The 20,562-nt window shown below is 40.0% G+C and overlaps 2 protein-coding genes across 3 annotated transcripts; both read left to right on the top strand.

The window, feature by feature from the left end:
- On the top strand, positions 1 to 2,491 carry atpsckmt (fATP synthase c subunit lysine N-methyltransferase). The gene is made up of 4 exons (XM_034137958.1): positions 1 to 521; positions 1,137 to 1,274; positions 1,363 to 1,413; positions 1,579 to 2,491. Exons 1-4 carry the CDS (start codon positions 249 to 251, stop codon positions 1,798 to 1,800), a joined length of 684 nt encoding a protein of 227 aa, XP_033993849.1. The 5' UTR covers positions 1 to 248; the 3' UTR covers positions 1,801 to 2,491.
- A 129-nt stretch (positions 2,492 to 2,620) lies between these two features.
- On the top strand, positions 2,621 to 18,990 carry LOC117488776 (E3 ubiquitin-protein ligase MARCHF6-like). 2 transcript variants are annotated; one of them, XM_034137864.1, is made up of 26 exons: positions 2,621 to 2,862; positions 4,136 to 4,235; positions 4,626 to 4,699; positions 4,827 to 4,970; positions 5,169 to 5,241; positions 5,475 to 5,655; positions 8,251 to 8,473; positions 8,708 to 8,769; positions 9,800 to 9,832; positions 10,380 to 10,431; positions 10,615 to 10,673; positions 10,773 to 10,853; positions 11,160 to 11,228; positions 11,394 to 11,468; positions 11,658 to 11,792; positions 11,889 to 12,008; positions 12,587 to 12,687; positions 12,866 to 13,003; positions 13,271 to 13,466; positions 13,638 to 13,707; positions 13,791 to 13,972; positions 14,383 to 14,517; positions 14,840 to 14,929; positions 15,195 to 15,327; positions 15,481 to 15,616; positions 16,241 to 18,990. In XM_034137864.1, the coding sequence occupies exons 1-26, from the start codon at positions 2,844 to 2,846 to the stop codon at positions 16,323 to 16,325; spliced, it is 2,766 nt and encodes a 921-aa protein (XP_033993755.1). In that variant the 5' UTR covers positions 2,621 to 2,843; the 3' UTR covers positions 16,326 to 18,990. The 2 variants fall into 2 exon arrangements, with proteins under 2 accessions (XP_033993755.1, XP_033993756.1); XM_034137865.1 differs by having other exon boundaries at positions 8,711 to 8,769.
- The last annotated feature ends 1,572 nt before the right edge of the window (positions 18,991 to 20,562 follow it).

The following is a 20,562-nucleotide window of genomic DNA, read 5'->3' on the forward strand; positions in this document are numbered from 1 at the left end:
ACGCACAGGTCATCTTTTAAGACTTGTGGGACTTTCTCTTTAGCTAATTCTTTGACCAATAATCATTTGTTTTTCGCTTTTGACACAACAAATTATATATTTTATATATGACATTTATGTTAGGTAGCTATGGTCAGCTAACATTAAGGCGAATCCGAGCTGTCATTCATACAGTCCAAGTGCGGCTAAAGTTACGGATTTAAACCGTCTATGATTTAAACGTACTGCGTTTCCAATAAGCTGGCAACATGTCACAAGAGGAGCTTTTTTTGGACTCAGTAGCAGCAGGACAGGTAACGGAGAAAAAGAGCAGGAGTAACCTTGGTCTCGTCGTCACTGGGTTGTTAGGAGGGTCACTGGTCGCCCTGTATGCAGTAGCGACTCCGTTTGTCGCCCCTGCCCTGAGGAAAGTCTGCCTCCCGTTCGTCCCTGCCACCACGGCTCAGGTGGAGAATGTCCTCAGGGTGCTGCGAGCCAGAACAGGCCGCCTGGTGGACATCGGGAGTGGAGATGGAAGGATAGTAAGTGCTTTGTTGTCTTAACCTGTGGTAAACCAGTGGCAAAGTGAGATTTAGTCAGCATGGTGTGCTGAAGATATCTCCCCATTATCACCAGCAATAACCTACAAAGTGTTACTCCCACAATACCAACCAGGAACATATGCATAAAGACTACAAAAAGAAGCAAAACAACTGCAAAGAAAAGCAAGAAAATGATTAAAAGTAATAAATAACAAAGGTCCATCCAAGTTGGTGTAGTTAAATGTCTTGTTTTGTCAGGCCAAAATCCAAATGTATTCATTTTAATATGATTTGAAACAAACAAAAGCAGGAATCTCCTTATTCCAGAGCCATTTTAGCCTAAAATATGTCTATTAAACATATTTTATATCTCTCCTAAAATTCATATCAAGCTTACATTTTCTGGTTTATGTTTAGTTGTTTTCACATTAAAAACCAGTGAAATCTTAATATATAAAAAAAAAAAAATCCACCTCTTGCAAATTCAAATGTAAAATACATCAGATAATACTCTCAAAATGAATACCATACTTGCTTTACATCCAACTGATGCTGCAGTTGCTGTATATTGTTAGTGATGTATTGAATTTCCCTTCACCCTCCTTCCTCTTGCAGGTGATAGCAGCAGCTAAGCATGGCTTTAAGGCGTCAGGCTTTGAGCTGAACCCCTGGCTGGTGTGGTATTCTCGCTACAAGGCCTTTAGAGAGGGAGTTCACCGCTCCACCTCCTTCCACATCTCTGACTTATGGAAGGTCAGTGAGACATGATTTAAATATACTATGTTGTGACTCACCACAATTCATTTATTTTGACTGCATAATTCTTTCTTTCTTTTTCTAGGTCAGTTTTGCTCAGTACTCCAATGTTGTCATATTTGGAGTCCCTCAAATGGTGAGTCCCCATTTTCCCCCTACTTTAATGTTATCAAGACCCCAAGTTATAACTCTACCGCCTATAAGCTTTGCATTTGAGTTGACAAATAAATATTTCAAATCCCTGTATGACTCTTGATATTCTTATACTTGATATTTTAATTGTTGCTGTCTGTATCTGCAGATGGACCAGCTGGAGGTGAAGCTTGCAAGCGAGTTACCGAGTACAGCCAAGGTGGTGGCATGCCGCTTTCCCTTTCCTACTTGGGTCCCTGAATGCACCGCCGGAGAGGGCATAGACACTGTTTGGGTGTACGATGCCAAGACATTTAAAACACACTTGCAAAATGGCATGACAAGGGAAACAACACCAGAACCCAAAGATAAACCAGATTCACCCACATAAATGTAACTCTTATCTTGTTGAAAAATAATGTCATTTTAGCTTTGTGAAGCACCTTGAGATGACGTTGTTTTTAAAGTGTGCTATATAAATCAAATGTATTATTATTATTATTATTATGATGCTCTGCAACACTGGGACAATCTCTTTTTTTTTCTTTTAAATCCACGCAATTCTACTGTGGGGTCGGCCTGAAGATGCTGGGAAGGACTGATTAAAAAGAAAGTGCTACAAAGTGTTATGTCTTTACACCACATGTCCGAGTACGATATTGGGCAAAGTAGAAAATAAGACTGGTTGACACTGCCCTTGGTGGGTGGTTACACTTACTCAAAGTCAGTTGTCTACGCAAAGATTTCCCACATTGGGATCAATAAAGTACTTATTATCTTATTTTACAGTTATAACAGGATTATTTTACTCCCATGTTCACTTTTGGGGTGAATGATCAACTGGGCTTTTAATGTTTGATACGTCAAGGATTAAAGATAACGTAAACTATGATTAATGAGAAAGTATAAGTTATTTGCAATGTTTAATTGCATAACTTTGATTATTTATAGAAAGTGTAATTCCTTTACAGAAAGACAAAGATCTAATATTGCCAAGTGGATTGAAAATAAAAGCAACCCTGTCTGGTAGAACTTTGTTTGTATTGTACAAACATTATTTTGCATGATAACCAGAAAACCTCTTGAACTGTGTCATATTGTTATACATGTTTATTTATGAAATAAAGTAATGTAATTATATACAGTATGGTCATTACCAAGCTGGTGGACTGCGTTTGACTGCCACCTAATGGTGCAAACACCACATAACAGCACGATGTGGAGTTGGACATGTCCTGACCGCTAGCTGAAGTACTATGAAGAGAAAAGGCTTTATTTAATTACGAAACGCATGGTCTCGTCGAGACCTTCGGAGCTTGAACTGAACAATAATTTAAAATGTTTACATGAAGATAGCAGGCGGTTGTCGCTTTCTTTTTACTGACTGACTGGCCTGACTGTTGTGGAGCAGGGCTGCCTTATTAGCCAGTCAAGATGGACACCGCTGAGGAAGGTAGCTAATGTTAAAACTTGATTAACTTGTACGCTTTAACTAGTGAATAAAGATACTAACATTGTCTGTATCACACTCAAATCACCATGTCACTGCTGCCAGTGGGAATGCATGCTCCTACATTTCCTTTCACTTTGACCGAGGTTCACTAGAATTCTAGAAACCGCTAGCCAATTAGCATTAGCTAGCCAGCTAACTAGCTTCAACTTACACCCGTTAGCTATCAGCTGTTGTAAAGTCAGCAACGTTAGGTTTCTGTTTGCGTTCACTAAAACGTACGTTGTATTGTCCACAAATATATTATGTGACATCTTAGAAGACAGCAGTTTTGCATTAAAGTAATTAATAGCTTATTATTAACGTCGGCAACACGTTAGTATAGTTTAAAACAACCGTTATTACGTACAGTATCATAACTAACCTAGTTTACGTTACATTCACACACTGGGTTGACCTGCCACGTTGACCAATGCTCGTGTTACAATGTAGAATACAATGTAATTGACATTCTAAAACATACAGTTGTAATCTTACTATTGTCATTCCTGGTACGTTTAAACAACACATTTACTCTGAGCACTATTTATGCTTGAAATGCATTACAGCCATTCGTTTCTGCGCTCACACTTTGTGATATAGTGCACTAGTTAATATGAGTAGGCTATAGCTTAATAAGTCAGTCAAAAATATACTCAGGGTATCCCCACATGTCTATGCTCTTTACCCTGGGCTAATTATAGTCATTTTATTTTGGTCATCCAGTGACACAGGTAATCCAAGGATTGCAGTTTGCCCTACTGTCATTGACCTACAAATGCTATCACAAATGTTTTTAGTTGCAACTCCTGAAACCATTGAGAGAGAAAAGTATGCTGAAAGCTTGCATGGTCTTAAAATTATTTTCAACTTTTGGCATTAAAGGTGTGTCATGAGTTTAGCTTAAGGCAAATTACTACTGCATTTACTTGCACTATGGTATCACTTGCACTTTATTCATTGTACTAGTGTACTATTTTACTTATTTCTTTGTTCTAAGTATATTGTGTATGGCACTGTTAGCCTGGGACTTAAGTTTGTCATTACAACTATGCTGTAGCTATGTGCATTTGACTGTAAAAACGTTAAGATTATCATTACAACTACACTGTAGCTATGTGCCTATGACTGTAAAAACTTTAAATCTTGATCTGTAGATACAAATGCAACATGCCAAGTTAATGAAATGAAATATTTCAGGAGTATGATTTCATGTTATGATGTTGTGTGCCTACAGCGGACATCTGTCGGGTATGTCGGTCGGAGGGTAGTCAGGACAAGCCCCTCTTCCACCCCTGTGTCTGTACTGGCAGCATCAAGTTTATCCATCAAGAATGGTACGTTCAGTGACCCAAGTTACATTTAAAAGTGTATTGTTTGTTTATTTTCCTTTGTCTTTTCTCTGCCTAAAATACCTTTTTAAGGTTAAATGTAGGTTGCTATCTGTTTAGATTTCCAAGCTGTCAATCTGTTAAAATGTTGTTGTAGTGTATTCCAACATGAGGAAATCATTCTCTAAGTTAGAAATAAGCAGGGACTCAAACAAAGACATAACTCTACTGGAATGTACCCGAATACAATTGAGAAGTAGTTACACACCTGAAAACAATATTAACTACCATATTCATAAGAACATGAAAATGTTGTTGGACTTTAATGCGGTGATCAAAACTCTTGTTTCTATAGGATTAAGCGAGTTAACTCAATATGTCTCCTTCTTTTCACAGCTTACTGCAGTGGTTGAAACACAGCAGAAAAGAATACTGTGAATTATGCAAACACAGGTTTGCATTTACACCAAGTAAGTTGTTTGGTGGTGAATTGGATCATTACACAACAAATGTATTAACTTGTGGTTTTGACTTATGACAATTCTTCCCCCTCACTTCCACCATCTGTCTTTTACCTCTCCTGTTCTCTTTCTCCAGTTTACTCTCCAGACATGCCATCCCGCTTGCCTGTCCAGGACATCTTTGCAGGGCTGGTCACCAGTATTGGAACAGCCATCAGATACTGGTTCCATTATACACTGGTGGCCTTTGCCTGGCTAGGGGTGGTGCCTCTGACAGCATGTAAGTCACACCAGTCCATTGTAAAAACTCCTTTTTGTTGTTTGTGTTGTGTTTTTTAGGTTTTATTCAGTGTTAAACAAACAGATAATTCCAATAACATTTGAGAATTTGGATCATAGTTTTAAGTTTTTACAGTAGATGTCACTGTAAGAAATACTTTTCTGATTGTTGTTTTTTATACGTTTGCCTTTCTAACAGGTCGTATCTACAAGTGTTTATTTACCGGCTCTGTGAGCTCTCTCCTTACGCTGCCATTAGATATGCTTTCAACGTAAGTTTGCGTTTTCTTTCCCCTTCTCTCTAAAACTGTATCCTGTATGTTGTAAGTCTCCATATATTGTGTACACGGGAGTTCCATCAAGAAGATTAAGATCTGATTGGTGTTTCCTTAGTTTCCCTATACTCAATCCCCCATATTTTATTTTGTGCAACTCTAACAAAGTAATGGGTTAAATAGTTTTGATATCACTGGTCAAATCATAATGTTTCTTCTCTTCCTCGCAGGCAAAACCTGCTTGCTGACTGCCTCCAGGGCTGTTTTGTGGTCACTTGCACGCTGTGCGCCTTCATCAGCCTGGTGTGGCTTAGAGAGCAAATAGTCCACGGTGGCGCTCCCCAGTGGTTAGAGCAGAATCAACTGCCTCTGGTTCCTAACCAGCAGAACGGCCCTGCAGCAGCTAATGAGGTGAGTTCAGTTGCACAATAATTGCCAAAATGGTAATCATTACTATATTCAGTGTTGAGTCACTGTTATTTTATCACTACTATTAATTGCATTTATGGACAAAATGCAGTTTTGTTATAAAATCTTTGTAGCAAAATAGGACTTAAGATAAGGTTCTTCACCTGAATACACAGAATGTTAATCCGCCTGTGTTATATTTTGCTCTTCTATGCTGGATTTGCAGCTGCAACATTCATTTTTAGCGGTTGCTGCTGCAGGCAGATTGTTAAGCTTCAGGACTGCTTTCCAAAATGTTTAATTTATTTTTATTTGATAGGGAATATGCAATTGCTTCAACATTGTTCCACAGAGCTTGACATGGATGTGCTGCACAGAGTTTATAGTGTTACAGCCACAAGACAACAAAAACTCAGTGGCTCAGTTTGTCACCCGCAACATATATTTGAGACGTTACACTTGAGACAAACTTAACCAACTATATGAGGCCCCGTCCACACGGAGACGAAAACGAACCGAAGTCGATATTAAAAAAGTCTTCCGTCCACACGGAATCGGCTCAAGAAACGTGTCCGTCCACACGAGACCGCTCGACCCGCTGGAGACGCTGTAGTACATATGCCGGGCCTGTAAGTGGCGCTGTACTTCCGCCACAAAATACAACAAAAGCAGCGAATAAGACCCCCTGAGTATGGTTGCCATGGTTGCCTGGTTGTCCTTCTGTTTATTCTCCGCGGTGGTTTTAGCAACATGTAGTTCATGTAGTTCTCCATGTCCACTTGTTGCTGATGGTTGTGGTAGAGGAGCTGTAGATTTTGCACTAACATCTGTATCATGGTCAGTAGCGTCTGGAGCACGAACGCAACCCTGTGATCCGCCATTGTTGTTGTTGTTGGCGAAACACATCAGCAAAGACGCGGGTGACGCGGGGGTGAGCAGGAGAAGTGGGGAGAGGCGGGGCTATGATAGTTTAGGGCGTACACACGGTGCCGCAAGCGTTACGTTACCAGACCTTCCCACTTTGGGATGCGTTATCGTTTGAGGGCTCCGTTTCCGCGGTTCCGTTACAGCCTCGTGTGGACGAACCGTCCATACGATAAAGAACTATAGCGGATAACACCCGTTTCGTCTCCTAGTGTAACAACATTAGGGAAGTCCAGGCCAGCCACACCAGGGGCCGTCAGACCCAAAGCTTCCCCCTCTGAACTAAAGAGAAACACATAAATGATACAAGAAACAAAGCTGCGAAAACTGGACCACAGTAAGGAATAAGGGTGAAATAAAGAGAAAGATCCTAAGCTAAGGACGACTCCACTGTGTCTGGCAGCAAAACAAGAAAGGGCGTCTTCTCCTCCAGCCTTCCTTAAGTATCAGAGATAATGGCAGATCTGGAACACCTGATCAAAGCAGAGCCAGGAACAGATCAGGAGCAGCTGGGATAAGGGAGCAAAGAGGAGAGGAGAGAGAGAAAACACAAGGGGGAGCAATTGCCATATATCATGTTCAAATCTTGTTCCTTGTTGTGTTTCATGTGTGTAGTTAAAATACACTGCTTTGAATAACAAAAACAACAAAATACACAGTACATGTAGATATAAAACATAATCACGAAATAGACGTACCACAATAGAGCAATATCATTTAATTTACACAAATTGGTCATTTATGTTGGATAAATCCCCTAGGTTTACTGCTTTGGGGGGGTGCTGCCAGGGCGGGATGAGGGCGGTCCGATGAGGGCGATCCGTGCAGGGTGGGGGGGGAGAAAGTTACTTTGGTTTGAGAAGTGGGGGGGACACAAAACTGGGTTTCTGTGGGCCCTCCGCAATGGAAATAGTTCTCGATTTGAATCCCTTTTCTTGCCTTTCTAACAAAATATTTGTTAGGACTATGGTGCAATCCAAGAAAATGTGTAGTGTACAATGCCTGGCAAACTTATCTAGTATCCTCTCCATGTGAACCTGCTTTATTTGTGGGTGGACCTCACATCCTCTTGGGGGTCCGGAGGCACGCTCCCTCGGGAAGATTTTTTTTTTAAAGTTGAAGTTAAATGCATCAATCTGGTGCACTTTGAGCACAAGTTAAGAGATTCATGGATACAGCTCTCAACACTCATGAAACAGAACCGTATTTATTTCAATAATCCAAACATCTTTAGAATATGATCACAACCAATAACAAATAATTTAAACTTGTTTATTTTATAAACTCCTCTCTCTTATCTTATGTTACCTAGTTAGCATTCTTTCTTTTTATTTATGCATATTTTACTAATCACTCCCCTTTTAAACTGTATTTTTTTTTACTGTCCGATAGTACACATTGGAATGATTTATTACTTTATTTTTGTACAACTATCTCTATCTCTCTCTCTCTCTCTCTCTCTCTGAGTGCGCGGGCGGGGCGGGGCGGAGCGTAGATAGATGATTTCAGTTTCGATTTGGCGCTATATATATATATATAAAAAATAAATAAAACACCTTGAATTTCAGGGGGGGGCAGTTTGTCAGTTAGTTATTAACCTTATGTGATCGCGTCAGATAAAGCCAACCTCAGCCTCTCAGCAAAAATGTTGTTTGTTATCTCATGATTCTTCAGGTTCCTGGTGCTAACGCTGGCGTCAACGCAGAGGCTGCCGCAGAAGCCCCGGCCCCTGCAGACCCCGCCCCAGACGGGCTGCCTCCCGCCGACCCACCTGAAGCTGGCAGAGATGAAGCCGAACTTGACGATGAGGACGATGATGGGGAGGAAGACGAAGAGGAGGAGGACGATGAGGAAGGCAGGGAGGAGGACGCTGCTGATGCCAATAACGGAGGACAAGGTCGGTGTGGATGTAAAAACATAGACTAGGCCCAGAGGATGTAAAACTTATGAAATGTTATGCAGCTATATGGCCAGTTTAAATACATAACAAATAGATAAATGCCTCTAAACAATGGTTTTAAGATTGAGTACATGTAAACTATGTCGGAACCAGTGTTTTTGACAGACCTGTTTTAACTGCACATCACAGGTGTTGCTTACTGTTTCAGTTGTTTCTGATTATCTTTCGCAGAAGATTTGAACTGGAATGCCCTGGAGTGGGACCGCGCAGCAGAGGAGCTGACCTGGGAGAGGGTGGGAGACTATTATTTGTCCATACTGTATGTCTCCAGCCACCCTCCCAAAAAATTGTGTATTGTAGCAAAACTACAAAAGCAAAGTATAATGCCTGGTGCACACTACAGGAATTTCAAATCCTAAATGATATTAATAGAATCAGAATCAGAAACAGGTTTATTGCCAGGTAGGTTCACACATACGAGGAATTTGACTTGATGTCATGGTGCATACATAAAATATAAAACAAAGAATCTCCATATAAAACAAAAAATCTTTAAGGACACTGTAATAAAATATAGTTAAATAGCGTTGGGCACCACAGCCTGAAAGACAGGTTTTTAATATTTTAACCGTAAGAATGTACACACTGAATAATTTATACTAGACTCAGGACCACACACACTTTTATTATGCAAAATTATTTTAGGGTAATAAAAAAAGACGTTCTGTGACAGGAAATATACATCTTGAGCAGTTAAAGGTGGGGTAGGTAATTTTGGAGAAACCAGCTCGAGTGTGCTAGAATTTGAAAATACACAGCCGGAAAAAATCTGCCACTTCCTTACAGAGCCCCTCCTCCAACACACACGTACGCGCACATGACCAATGAGGGCACGAGATAAGTTTGTGCACAGATGGAAGGCTGACAGGCAGGTAGGCCATCCAGTTATTTTAGCCGGGCCGGCTAAAATGATTGGTCGTGCTTTTTACAGTACTACGGCTTCCACAGATGACATTTTTTTATGGATTTTTTGTCAAAGCACTTAAGATATTCATTGCTATCGGGATGTTAAGAGCATTCCATGGAATATAACAAAAAGTGTATCTCGAGCCGGTTTCTCAAACTTACCTACCCTACCTTTTAAGCAGCACTTTCTCAGATTTTGGCCACTTCCAGGAATGTTGTCTTCTTTGACAAAAAAGTTGAGAGAGAGTTTAGAAGTGTTTTAGAAATAGCAGCAGTTAGTTAAACTAGTAGCATGTTTATGTACTGTATATGTATTACAAAGCATCATTATGACATTATTTTCTGTTTGTGTACCAGATGCTTGGGCTGGATGGCTCTTTAGTTTTTTTGGTAAGTGCTCACCCTTTCTTTCTTCTTCCACACACAGTTTAAAGTGACCCTTAGAGGCAGATTCTGGTACATTTTTACCTCAAATATTTCCCATAAATGTAGCACCCTGAAGTAGCCACATAACTTGCCACGTCTAGGCAAATTAGCATTACCATAGTTATTTCTAGCATCAGGTCCACGAAAATGTTTAAACACATGCTAGTTTTTATTGTTGATTCGTTACACATAGTCATAAAATTGTAGTAGTCATAAAATTAGTCTGCCTCAATATTTTGTCTTTCGTGATTTGATTTAAGATAAGATGTACTTTATCGATTGGGAAATGTTTGCGTTACAGCAGCATAAAAGACAAGGCATTGCACACGAGAAATTGAAAGAGCAGAAATATGGAATTCTAAAATGTAAAACCCAAAATAGAAATAAAACAGCATTAAAAAGGTTACAAAATATACATGTTGAAATACAAATATACAGTAAACATTGTTTCATTGTGTGTTTGAATTGTTTAACATTGACTGAGACGCTTGTGTGTGTGTTTCTCCTGTAGGAGCATGTGTTCTGGGTGGTTTCTCTCAACACCCTCGTCATCCTCGTCTTTGGTGAGACTTCGTTATACCTATACTTTCACAAAACCAATTTCAACAGGGATAACAAATGCTCTCATTCTGATTCATCATATTAATGTTGTACTGTTCTTAAATGTATTTATAAAGAAAATAAATATGATTTTATTGTCTCCACTAAACCACAGATCCTAACAAAGCCTTCGTATTTCCCTCTAGCTTTTTGCCCGTATCACATTGGCCATTTCTCCGTGGTTGGACTGGGCTTTGAAGATTATGTAAGTGCATCTGGGGGGTATTTATACTATTCAAATGAAATGAAACTAGGTTTTCTATGCAGTGATGACATTTTTTTAAATGATGATATATGGTTCCAGATCAAAGCTTCCCACTTCGATGGACTCGTCACCACCATACTGGGGTACATCCTCCTGGCTGGAAATCTCATACTCTTCCATGTATCCTCTTCAAACGCAACAATAACTTTTATTCATGAAATGACCCAAAAGTATTCCTCAGACACTTTAGGTACTGTATGATCGGTAAACTGTTGTTTGATTTTAGTGCATATTTGTTCAATATTTCTTTATTTGATCTACTTTCTAATGTGAGTGTTGCCATACAGGAAGCCACAAGCTAATGTCAGGTGTCTGTTTTGTCTCCAGGAGTTTGTATAAAATACTTACTTATTTGAATGCCTGATATATAAACTAAATGTTATTAACTTAAGATGGTGGTGTTAGTCCTTAACTCGCCCTCTTCAGGCGTTTGCTTCATTAGTAAGGTTCCAGCGATGCAGACGTCTCGTGGGTGTCTTCTACATCGTCGTCAAGGTAAATTAAAGATGCAAGATTGGGATGTTTACAAACATCTTTCTTTTTTTTTACATCAAATTTGGAATGCTTTCAGGCAAAAAACATAATTAGGTAAATTATGATTACACGACCAAATCATGAAACCAGAAACTTAATTGCTTTGTTTTTTGTTACATGTTGCAGGTGTCCTTGCTGGTTGTCATGGAGATAGGCTTGTTCCCGCTGATTTGTGGCTGGTGGCTCGACATTTGCTCACTGGTAAGACAATCATGCAGAGCAAACCCAGTGATATGTGCTGGCCCTTAATGACTAGGCAAACTAATTAAATGCAATCATGGCACTCTTAACACATGTGATCACAAACACCTCAAAATATCACATTTGTTCGGCAAATACCAGACTTTTCTTTTGGTAATGAAAGCATAATTAAACCCATGTTCATTGCAGGAAATGTTTGATGCGACTCTGAAAGACAGGAAGCAGAGTTTCGACTCGGCCCCCGGTACCACCATGTTCCTCCACTGGCTGGTGGGCATGGTCTACGTCTTCTACTTCGCCTCCTTCATCCTGCTGCTCCGAGAGGTCAGTGGAGGACTTGGCCATGTGTTGCAACTTGTCTTAACTGTAAAACCCCTTTTATATCTTATGAAATGTTTTGACATTTCTTTGTGGCTGCAGGTGCTCCGGCCCGGCGTGCTGTGGTTCCTGAGGAACCTGAACGATCCAGACTTTAACCCGGTGCAGGAGATGATCCACCTGCCCATCTACCGACACCTGCGCAGGTTCATCCTCTCTGTGGTCAGTGTAGTATCCTCCTGCTCTGCTCACTCTCAAACCTACTGCGGGCTAACCAGGCCCAGATCTATGTTTACTCTGATATGCTGTAATAGAGTAGAACATTTTAAAAACAAAATATTTAAAATTAAAAATGGTATCAGTAGAAGTTATTTATACAATATTTGATATCTTGTTTATAATCGGTAGTAGTAGTCAACACCTGCATTGTTTTTGTTTTGTCTGCATTGTTACATTCTAGTCACATTGAAATCGATAACAAATGTAATGCCAATAACGCTTATTACTTGACTTGAAAATAATTGCCATCAAAATATACTTAAAGTGCAAAAATGACCAAAATCAAGCACATTTCAAAGAGGAGCAATCGATTTAAAGTGTAAAATGATGGTTATTGAGGTTAACTGACAGAAACTATAGAAATGAAAATCCATTGATGTGACGTATCCTCAGTAAGCATAAAAATAGGATAGGATTCGCGCAATGAATGCAGCCTAATGTGACTGGTTCCTCTGTTTACCGTGCGATAGTATAGAATGAACAAACATTAATGTGTGTTTTTTCTGTGTGTATTTTTCTAGGTGGTGTTTGGCTCCATAGTTCTGCTGATGCTTTGGCTTCCTATACGAATCATTAAACTGCTCTTCCCAAACTTCCTGCCCTACAACGTCATGCTTTACAGGTACAACGCTACATTGTCGTTTAACTCACAGTATTGCAAAGCTACAGTTGTATTTCCTGACTATTCAGGCTTAACAAGAACAGGAAGCTGCTAGAAGAAATAAGCTTCTGCTGTTACTGGTTATATTGACAGTGTATGAGAAACTGAATTGAGTTTGGTTTATGTGTCGTCTCCACAGCGACGCCCCCGTCAGCGAGCTGTCGTTGGAGCTGCTGCTGCTTCAGGTGGTGCTGCCAGCGCTGCTGGAGCAGGGCCACACCCGCCAGTGGCTCAAACGCCTCATCCACGCCTGGACCTTCACAACTGGATACATGCTGTAGGTCACACACTGTAGTTTAGGAACAAATCAGAACGATGGCATGCAATGGGAGCCTGCTCTGATTAATACATTGAAGAAAGTAAATATGACTTTGCCTGAATAAAGAAAAGTGATTAGTTTTAGTTTGGCTTTATATTCTGTGTACCATAATTGTTAACAACATATTGGCCACAGAGGAACAATCAGTGTTCATATAACAGGGGCAAATCAAAACATCCAATAGTAATAAGACTCAAATAATTTCGCTCTAATGGCTCCCCACAGTGACCTTCACTCCTACCTGCTGGGAGACCATGAAGATGATGATGATGATAATCCAAACAACAACCCTCCCGATCGCCATAACAACAGGTTCCCTGGCCTGGGGGAGGGGCTTCACGCTGCCCATCAGGCCATTCTGCAGCAGGGCGGTCCTATCGGCTTCCAGGCGTACCACCGGCCCGTCGACTTCTCCCTCAAGGTGACTCACAATATTATTTAATATCAAATACCAGGAGAACCTTAAAAGGTCTTTAAAATAAATTCAATTAATGAATCTAAAAATATGGACTTCATTTGGATAAATAGTCAGAATTCTATTCTGTTCATTTTTCCTGCACAGCTGACTTTCTTTGTTCCTTTGTGTTGTTAGATCGTCCTCCTGGTCGTCTTCATGTGTGTGACGCTGCTGCTGGCTAGTCTGCTCTGCCTCACACTGCCGGGTAAGTTTCTCTGCCTTCCACCTTTTTAATTTCATTTCCAAGTAATTGGCTCCTATCTAACACGTCTCCCCCCCCTCTCCCAGTGTTTGCTGGCCGCTGGCTGATGTCGTTCTGGATGGGCAGCGCCCTGGTTCACGAGCTGTACACGGCGGCCAGTGGCCTGTACATCTGCTGGCTGTCCATCCGAGCCGCCACCGTGGTGCTGTCCTGGATGCCCCAGGGGCGCACCATCATCCTGATCAAGGTCCACGAGTGGAGCCTCATGGTAAAAATGGCAAAAATAAGCTCTGCCGGTAATAGGGGCTGGGTCTACAAAGCGCCCTTTTTCTTCGTCTCTTCAAACATGTTTAATGAGGAGAGAGCGAATGCCCTCACATAAAAAGCGTTACACCCTGCGTCTTTTTTCTGAGTGTTCCTACGCAACATTAAGAAAAGTGCTGGTGACGTCACGTTACAAATTGAAGGACAAACTTGCTTTGACCAAGTCTTTTAGACAGAGTTTTGTAACAAAGACAAAGAAGCTGTTGTGTGAGTAGATTGGCCGGGCAGGCACTGGTTGTACTTTTACTGTTTTCAACGAGTCGTTTTCTTTGTGCCAGCAAATGTCGCTCTGTGGACACAGGGCCTAATGTGGCAAATGGATGTTATTTTAATGTGATGTCTTGGTGCAAACAGATCCTAAAGACCCTCGTTGTGGCCGTGCTGTTGGCCGGGGTGATCCCTCTGCTGCTGGGTCTGCTGTTCGAACTGGTCATCGTCGCTCCTCTCAGAGTGCAGCTGGACCAGACGCCTCTCTTCTACCCCTGGCAGGTACGGCTGGAGTCTGTATGCATTTAAATATGTGGGATGAAACCACCTGATAGTATACATTTTACATTTTTCCTGCTTTCTCATCTTGGCATTTAAAATTCAATGTATGGAGTATGGAAACTTCAAATTTGTGAATGAATGTCAGGCTAGATCTAATTTTTTCAAAATGTTCCTAATACATTCCAGTTTGACACCTTTTTTTTCTTAAGGCTGTTAGGCTCATTTCAGACGGCCTCAGCGCAGTGTTACTGCCCTGATGCCATACTTTTCGGACAACCCTCATTGTGTCTTGCTTAATTGATTGTGTGTCTGTGTGTGACAGGACTGGGCCCTGGGCGTGCTTCATGCTAAAATCATCGCTGCCATCACACTGATGGGCCCCCAGTGGTGGCTCAAAACCGTCATCGAGCAGGTCAGTCTCACATCCTTCCAGCTTTATTCAATTGTGAAACAAACTGAAACACCGACCTTTAAATACACTATGCAGATTATAAAAAGGAAATATTTCTTTTCATGATCCATTTAGTCCACTGTTTAATCAAAGATGTTTAAAACTATCGATAGAAGCAGATTCTAAGATGGAAATGTAGCTGTCACTTTCAAGCACAGAAGTAGTTTAACTGGCATTGGAATGAAGTAAAGCAACCAATCAGCAGTTACTTCTCTCTTTCCTACAGGTGTACGCTAACGGTATCCGCAACATCGACCTCCACTTCATCGTGCAGGGTCTGGCGGCCCCCGTCATCTGCGTCCTGCTGCTGTCTCTCAGTGTTCCCTACACCATCTCTATAGGCATCACACCACTTATTGGTGAGTCTATATGTATGTACACGCGTCTGTGTTGATCCACTGTGCGAGCTAAAGTCTAATTCATATTTATTTTGTCTTTCATTTACTATATAACATCAGTTCCTAGAGTAATGACGTGTCTCATATTCCTCCCCCCCCCCCCCTCCTCTGTAGGTGTGACACCAGAGATGCAGACGCTGGTGGAGCGGAGGATCTATCCCCTCCTGATGATGGTGGTCATTCTGTTGGCCGTCCTGTTCTTCCAGATACGACAGTTCAAACGCCTCTACGAGCACATCAAGAACGACAAGTCAGTATATTCAGAAGCTCAAGGAGCTGTTTGATTCACGCATTTCTGCCAATAAGGCTATGTGATATGGCAAAATATTTGTATATATCGTGATGTAGGGAAAGTCAGCATTGCTCTTGACCATAAAGACTCCCGAGGCAGGCCGAGTTAAAAAGGGAACAAATGACCTGGAATCTGGAGTTGCCAAATGAAAATCAGTTACTGAAAAGCATCAGCACGTAGGATGTATTTTTAATAATGTATTTATTGGGCCAGCAATTAGACCCTTCCCCAGACAGAGCAGGGGATGGGTCTAATTGCTGGTTTTTGTGAAGCAGAATCTCTTGGCTCATGTGAACAGGCTTTATGATAGGAAGATGTGAAAAATAGTTTTTTTCCCTGCATAATGCATACGCAACAGAGCACACTGTTTTGGTGAACTTTAAGTGGCATGTGGGCAACAAATGTGTGGCCCAGGGGAAAACTATAAATAAAGGGATCTTACCAGATATAAAATCAGAAAATAAAAAAGCCCTCTAACAAGATTAAAACAACATTTCAGCTTTACAACCAGCGAAGACGTGCATGTACTTTACTAATGATGTTAAAAAAAGGATTTGCTCACAACTTTTCCTGTTTCTCCAGATACCTGGTGGGGCAGTGTCTGGTGAATTATGAGCGCAAGAACGGCAGGAGGATGTCCACCTCCTCGCACAGCTCCCCCTCTTAAACGCTGGAGCTGACTCGCTCTGCACAGCGCTGAGATCTGAGTTTCCCTCAGCTCCCGTGGTGAAACTTTTTTTATAGTTTGCTCCGTGCTTGGCTGTCAAATGCCAACTTCAAACAATCTCTAAACGTTCACCTGCAGCCTAGTCTTCTTATTCAACTACTGCTGTGAGACATTGAGGAGTGAAGACAAACAATTCTTCATGGAACATTTCAATTTCGATGAGCTCATCACAAAAGCTGTGGACTGTCCGCCCTATTTAATGTGTTTTTGTCTGAGCTGACATTTTAAGCTGTAATTTTATAATTTTTTGAAATAGGTTTGAAGTAAGGTCAGTTGAGCACAGCTTTTACCTCAGATTGTTCTTCCCTTTGAATGCGTGTGGTGAAATGTCGTCCAGCTCACACTGAAGTGTCTCTTAACTGGACGTTTTTGACATTTCAGAGCTGCTGAGGCGATATTTGCACGGGAACGCCTCTGCGTTTCCGTTTCGATTGTTGATTCGTCTCAAATGACACCCTTCATCAAATTGAGGTTGTCAGTGATAATGAGGGACATGAAGATGTAGCATTGTGATTGTGTTTTTTCTTTTTTTAGATGTTTTTATTAGACGTGTTTTTTAAATTCATTTGTAGTGTTACATTTCTGGAGTGTGCTGTTAGATGATAACAAGGAGTAAAGAAGGAACATTTTATTTTTTGACACTCTGGAAACAGCCGAGGACATGTTTTTTTCTTAAGATGTTCTCATTTTAAAAACAGTCTGGAATGTGTAGTACGTTCCTACAGGAGAGGAGAGGTCATTAAGTGAGGTTTTTTACAAAAAATGTAACTGGAAAAACAGCCTCACAACCTTTCTGCCTGTGTTACATCCAAGACTGACACTGATTTTACAGAAATATTTATTCTGATGGATGAAAAATATTGCTGCTAATTAGCTGTTCCAACAACTTTATGAACGCTGAATTTCCCTGCGGAGAGAAAGTGAACTATACAGACTACTGCATGAATACTACTTACTCAAAAAACGTTTCCACGTATGCAGACATAATTAAAACAACTCATAACATTTATAAATGATTGGCAGTTACATTTTCCCGTAAAACTATTTAGGCGACTTCTTGTTTACACAGTCGATTGCTTTTGATTGGATGAAGCAAATTGTTTCCTAGCAAATGCTTAATCATTACTGAGGTCTTCACTAGTTAAGATCTTCCTTATGTTTCACTGGTGCAACCTAATTTAGTAAACTACTTGGGTTTGAAATCATTATATAAGAAATTATGAAGGATTTTACACAATCAAGGAAAAGGGGTTAGCTGGTCCAACCCAGTCTTACCCATTTCCCCTGAAAGCTAATGTTTTTTTCACCTTTCGCAGATTTCACCTGCAAGCCTCCTCTAAAGTCCGCTGCTCAGATTTTTACCAGCCTAAAATTATATATAAAAAAGAAAACCAAATGATAAAGTGGGGAAATCCTTAGTGGCTTATACGACTCTGAGAACTAATGGCCAACTGAAGAACAATGTTGGAGAAAAAAAAACTGCCAAAACATGCATAGAAACAAGAGTGAATACAAATTCACATTCACTTTAAGTTCTAAACAAGCTTCTGTTAGATATTAAAGGGGTACTCTGGTATTTAGGATTTGACCATGTGTATATGACAGGAAACAGTCAACTCACTCAGCACAGTGTACGAAGATGGTTAGCTTAGCTTAGCATAACGTCTGTAAATTGTAAAAATAATAGCCTGGATCAGTTCACTAATTAAGGTGTTGTAAAAAAATAAAATCTTTTCACAAAGGGTTAGATGCTGGAATTATGTCTTAGCAGGGGGCACAAATTTAAAAAATAAAGAAAATTGAGGTTCGGATCATTTCAGTTTTGATGGACACTTGGGTGATCCCAATGCAAGTTTCAGAACTTTCAGTCAGAAGTTATATTTCTAATCACTCTAAAATAATTGATTTCATAAAATATCAAGGGTGTTGGGGCATACATAGCATAGTTTAAATGAAAATAACGAGCATTAGCCATTTATATCAAACTACCAATAGAAACAGATCTTATTCTCCAACAGGTTCTTTCTTCTCCACTTTTATTTCTTAAGGGGGACAATAATGGTCTGGTAGTAAAGTTTAGCTTTTCTCATGCAATTGTTTGAATGTGTTGCTGCACTTTATACCACAGTTTGCAATTATTTCAGAATCCATTGAAACACAATCAACACATTTGATTTCCCTCCCACTGACACATAAAGATAAATCAGTATTTCACTGTGGTGATTTTGCACAATGGGTTTGACTTAAAAGATGATTTGTTTTTGACACTGCATTTGTGTTTCATGTGGAGTTTAGCAAACAACCTGCTTTTCTATTGATATGGATTGTAAATGATGTTAACTTTAGTGCCGACGGCTGTAGTGCTGCTTTGTGGAATGCTCACATTAGATACATGACGCTATAAAGTGACCTTTAGGTATCTTCCTGAACTGAGCTGGACACTTCGAATTTTGGTCTTCAATTTCAATTTCTAGAAGCAAATGATTTCTATTTTTATATGTGCAAAATAAGGCAGTGGCATGTACTGTATCATAGAGGTATATGCTTTAAGGTCTATCAAATGTTGGTTCAGTAATATGAAGCAATAAAAAAATTGTTGAAATTATTTTCAAGAGTTTCAGTTTTTTCCTTACATTAAGGGCAATAATATCCTAAACAAAAGATGGGTGTTTACTTTTTGGCTTGGATCTGTGGATCCCAATGTTGTTGTTACGCCCACAAGGGGTTTGACATGTATGTCATGTTAAGAGTGGTGAGATGATTAGAGAAAGAAAGTGGAACTAATATTTCCTGCAACAAAGAACCCATGTTCTTTTATGACCTTGCTTTTTTTTCTCTTTGTAAATCATTAGATAAATATCCACATCCCTCTAATGGTTTTAAAAAGTAATGAATCTGCGAGGAAAAATTACTTCTATACTGTTACATTCCCCAAGACTTCACAGGGTAAGAGCAGTAACAAAAAGATAAACGGGAGGACAAAAGAAAGCGAGAAAATTGAATTGTTTAAAGGGACCCTTTTTATCCTAATTTTCAGGTTCATGTTAGTATTTTGTGCCTACTGTGACATGTTTACATACTTTAATGTTCAAAAACAGCTTTATTTTCCCCTGTCTGAAACCAGAGCCCAGTCTGCCCTTTGGGAGGGGGGGGGGGAGGAGGGTTGAGTGTGTGAGAAAGTTACAGTACTCCCTCTGGCGTGAACTTTGGGATTTTAGCCTTTTAAAGACCATTTACATGCACAAAAACGTATATATATATTTGTATTATTTTTATTTTTTTATTTATTCTACTAAATTCATACAAAAACAAAGAAGTATAATTCATGAAGCATAGCTTATGGGAAGTAGCCCTCCCGTGAATCATCATTGGCATCAATATAACATTGGCATTATTGCGTCAAAAACGTATAGAAATGAACGAGTACAAAGAAATAAAGAAAACTGGAGATTTTCTGCACAATTTCAAAACGTGAAGCATGTCAAGGAAGTTGAGTATCTGAAGTGTAATTCTTGTGTACTTTCGGGTTAATAATGTGGCCTTTTTGGCAGTTTAACTAAAGGTGTACGGCTGCTGCTGTGAGGAAATATCAGCCTGAAATTACAATGGGTTTTAATGGAGACATGTTGAAAGTTTTTGTCACTTCATGCCCTCAAGAGGCATTTTTTTTAATTATTTTTGCTTAATTATTTGTCATTTCTCAAGCTACAAGATGTTTTCCTACGTTTGTCATGAAAAATTATGTCTCAGGAATGTAGGGTTTGGGAATTATGGCAGTTTTAAAAAGAAATATGAAGGCAAATTTCAAGATTTCCTACACTAGCTGTGACATCACGCACTCTAGTTAATGTTAAAATCTGAAGAAAACCTCTTTACCAAGGTCTGAACAATGCTTAATATCTCTAAATACATTCTAAAGTTGGAATGAGGTTTCTGAGTGAAAGTATGAATGAACAGTTAGCAGTTGAAGTCGCATGAAGATTGTTCAAGTCTGAAGATTTTCTCCATTGACTTCAATGGTTAAAAATGTGATGAATTATGGGATGTTTCTCTGGAATTATGAAAGTTATGAATAATCCAAATGATAGCAATCGATTCCCGACCGAGCTGAACGTTTTGATGTTTGAACGGAGTTTCTGCGATGTTGAATGCAGGAGGAGAAGAGGTGCAAAGTTCC

This window comes from Trematomus bernacchii, unplaced genomic scaffold, assembly GCF_902827165.1.
Source record: "Trematomus bernacchii unplaced genomic scaffold, fTreBer1.1, whole genome shotgun sequence".
Taxonomy (NCBI): domain Eukaryota; kingdom Metazoa; phylum Chordata; class Actinopteri; order Perciformes; family Nototheniidae; genus Trematomus; species Trematomus bernacchii.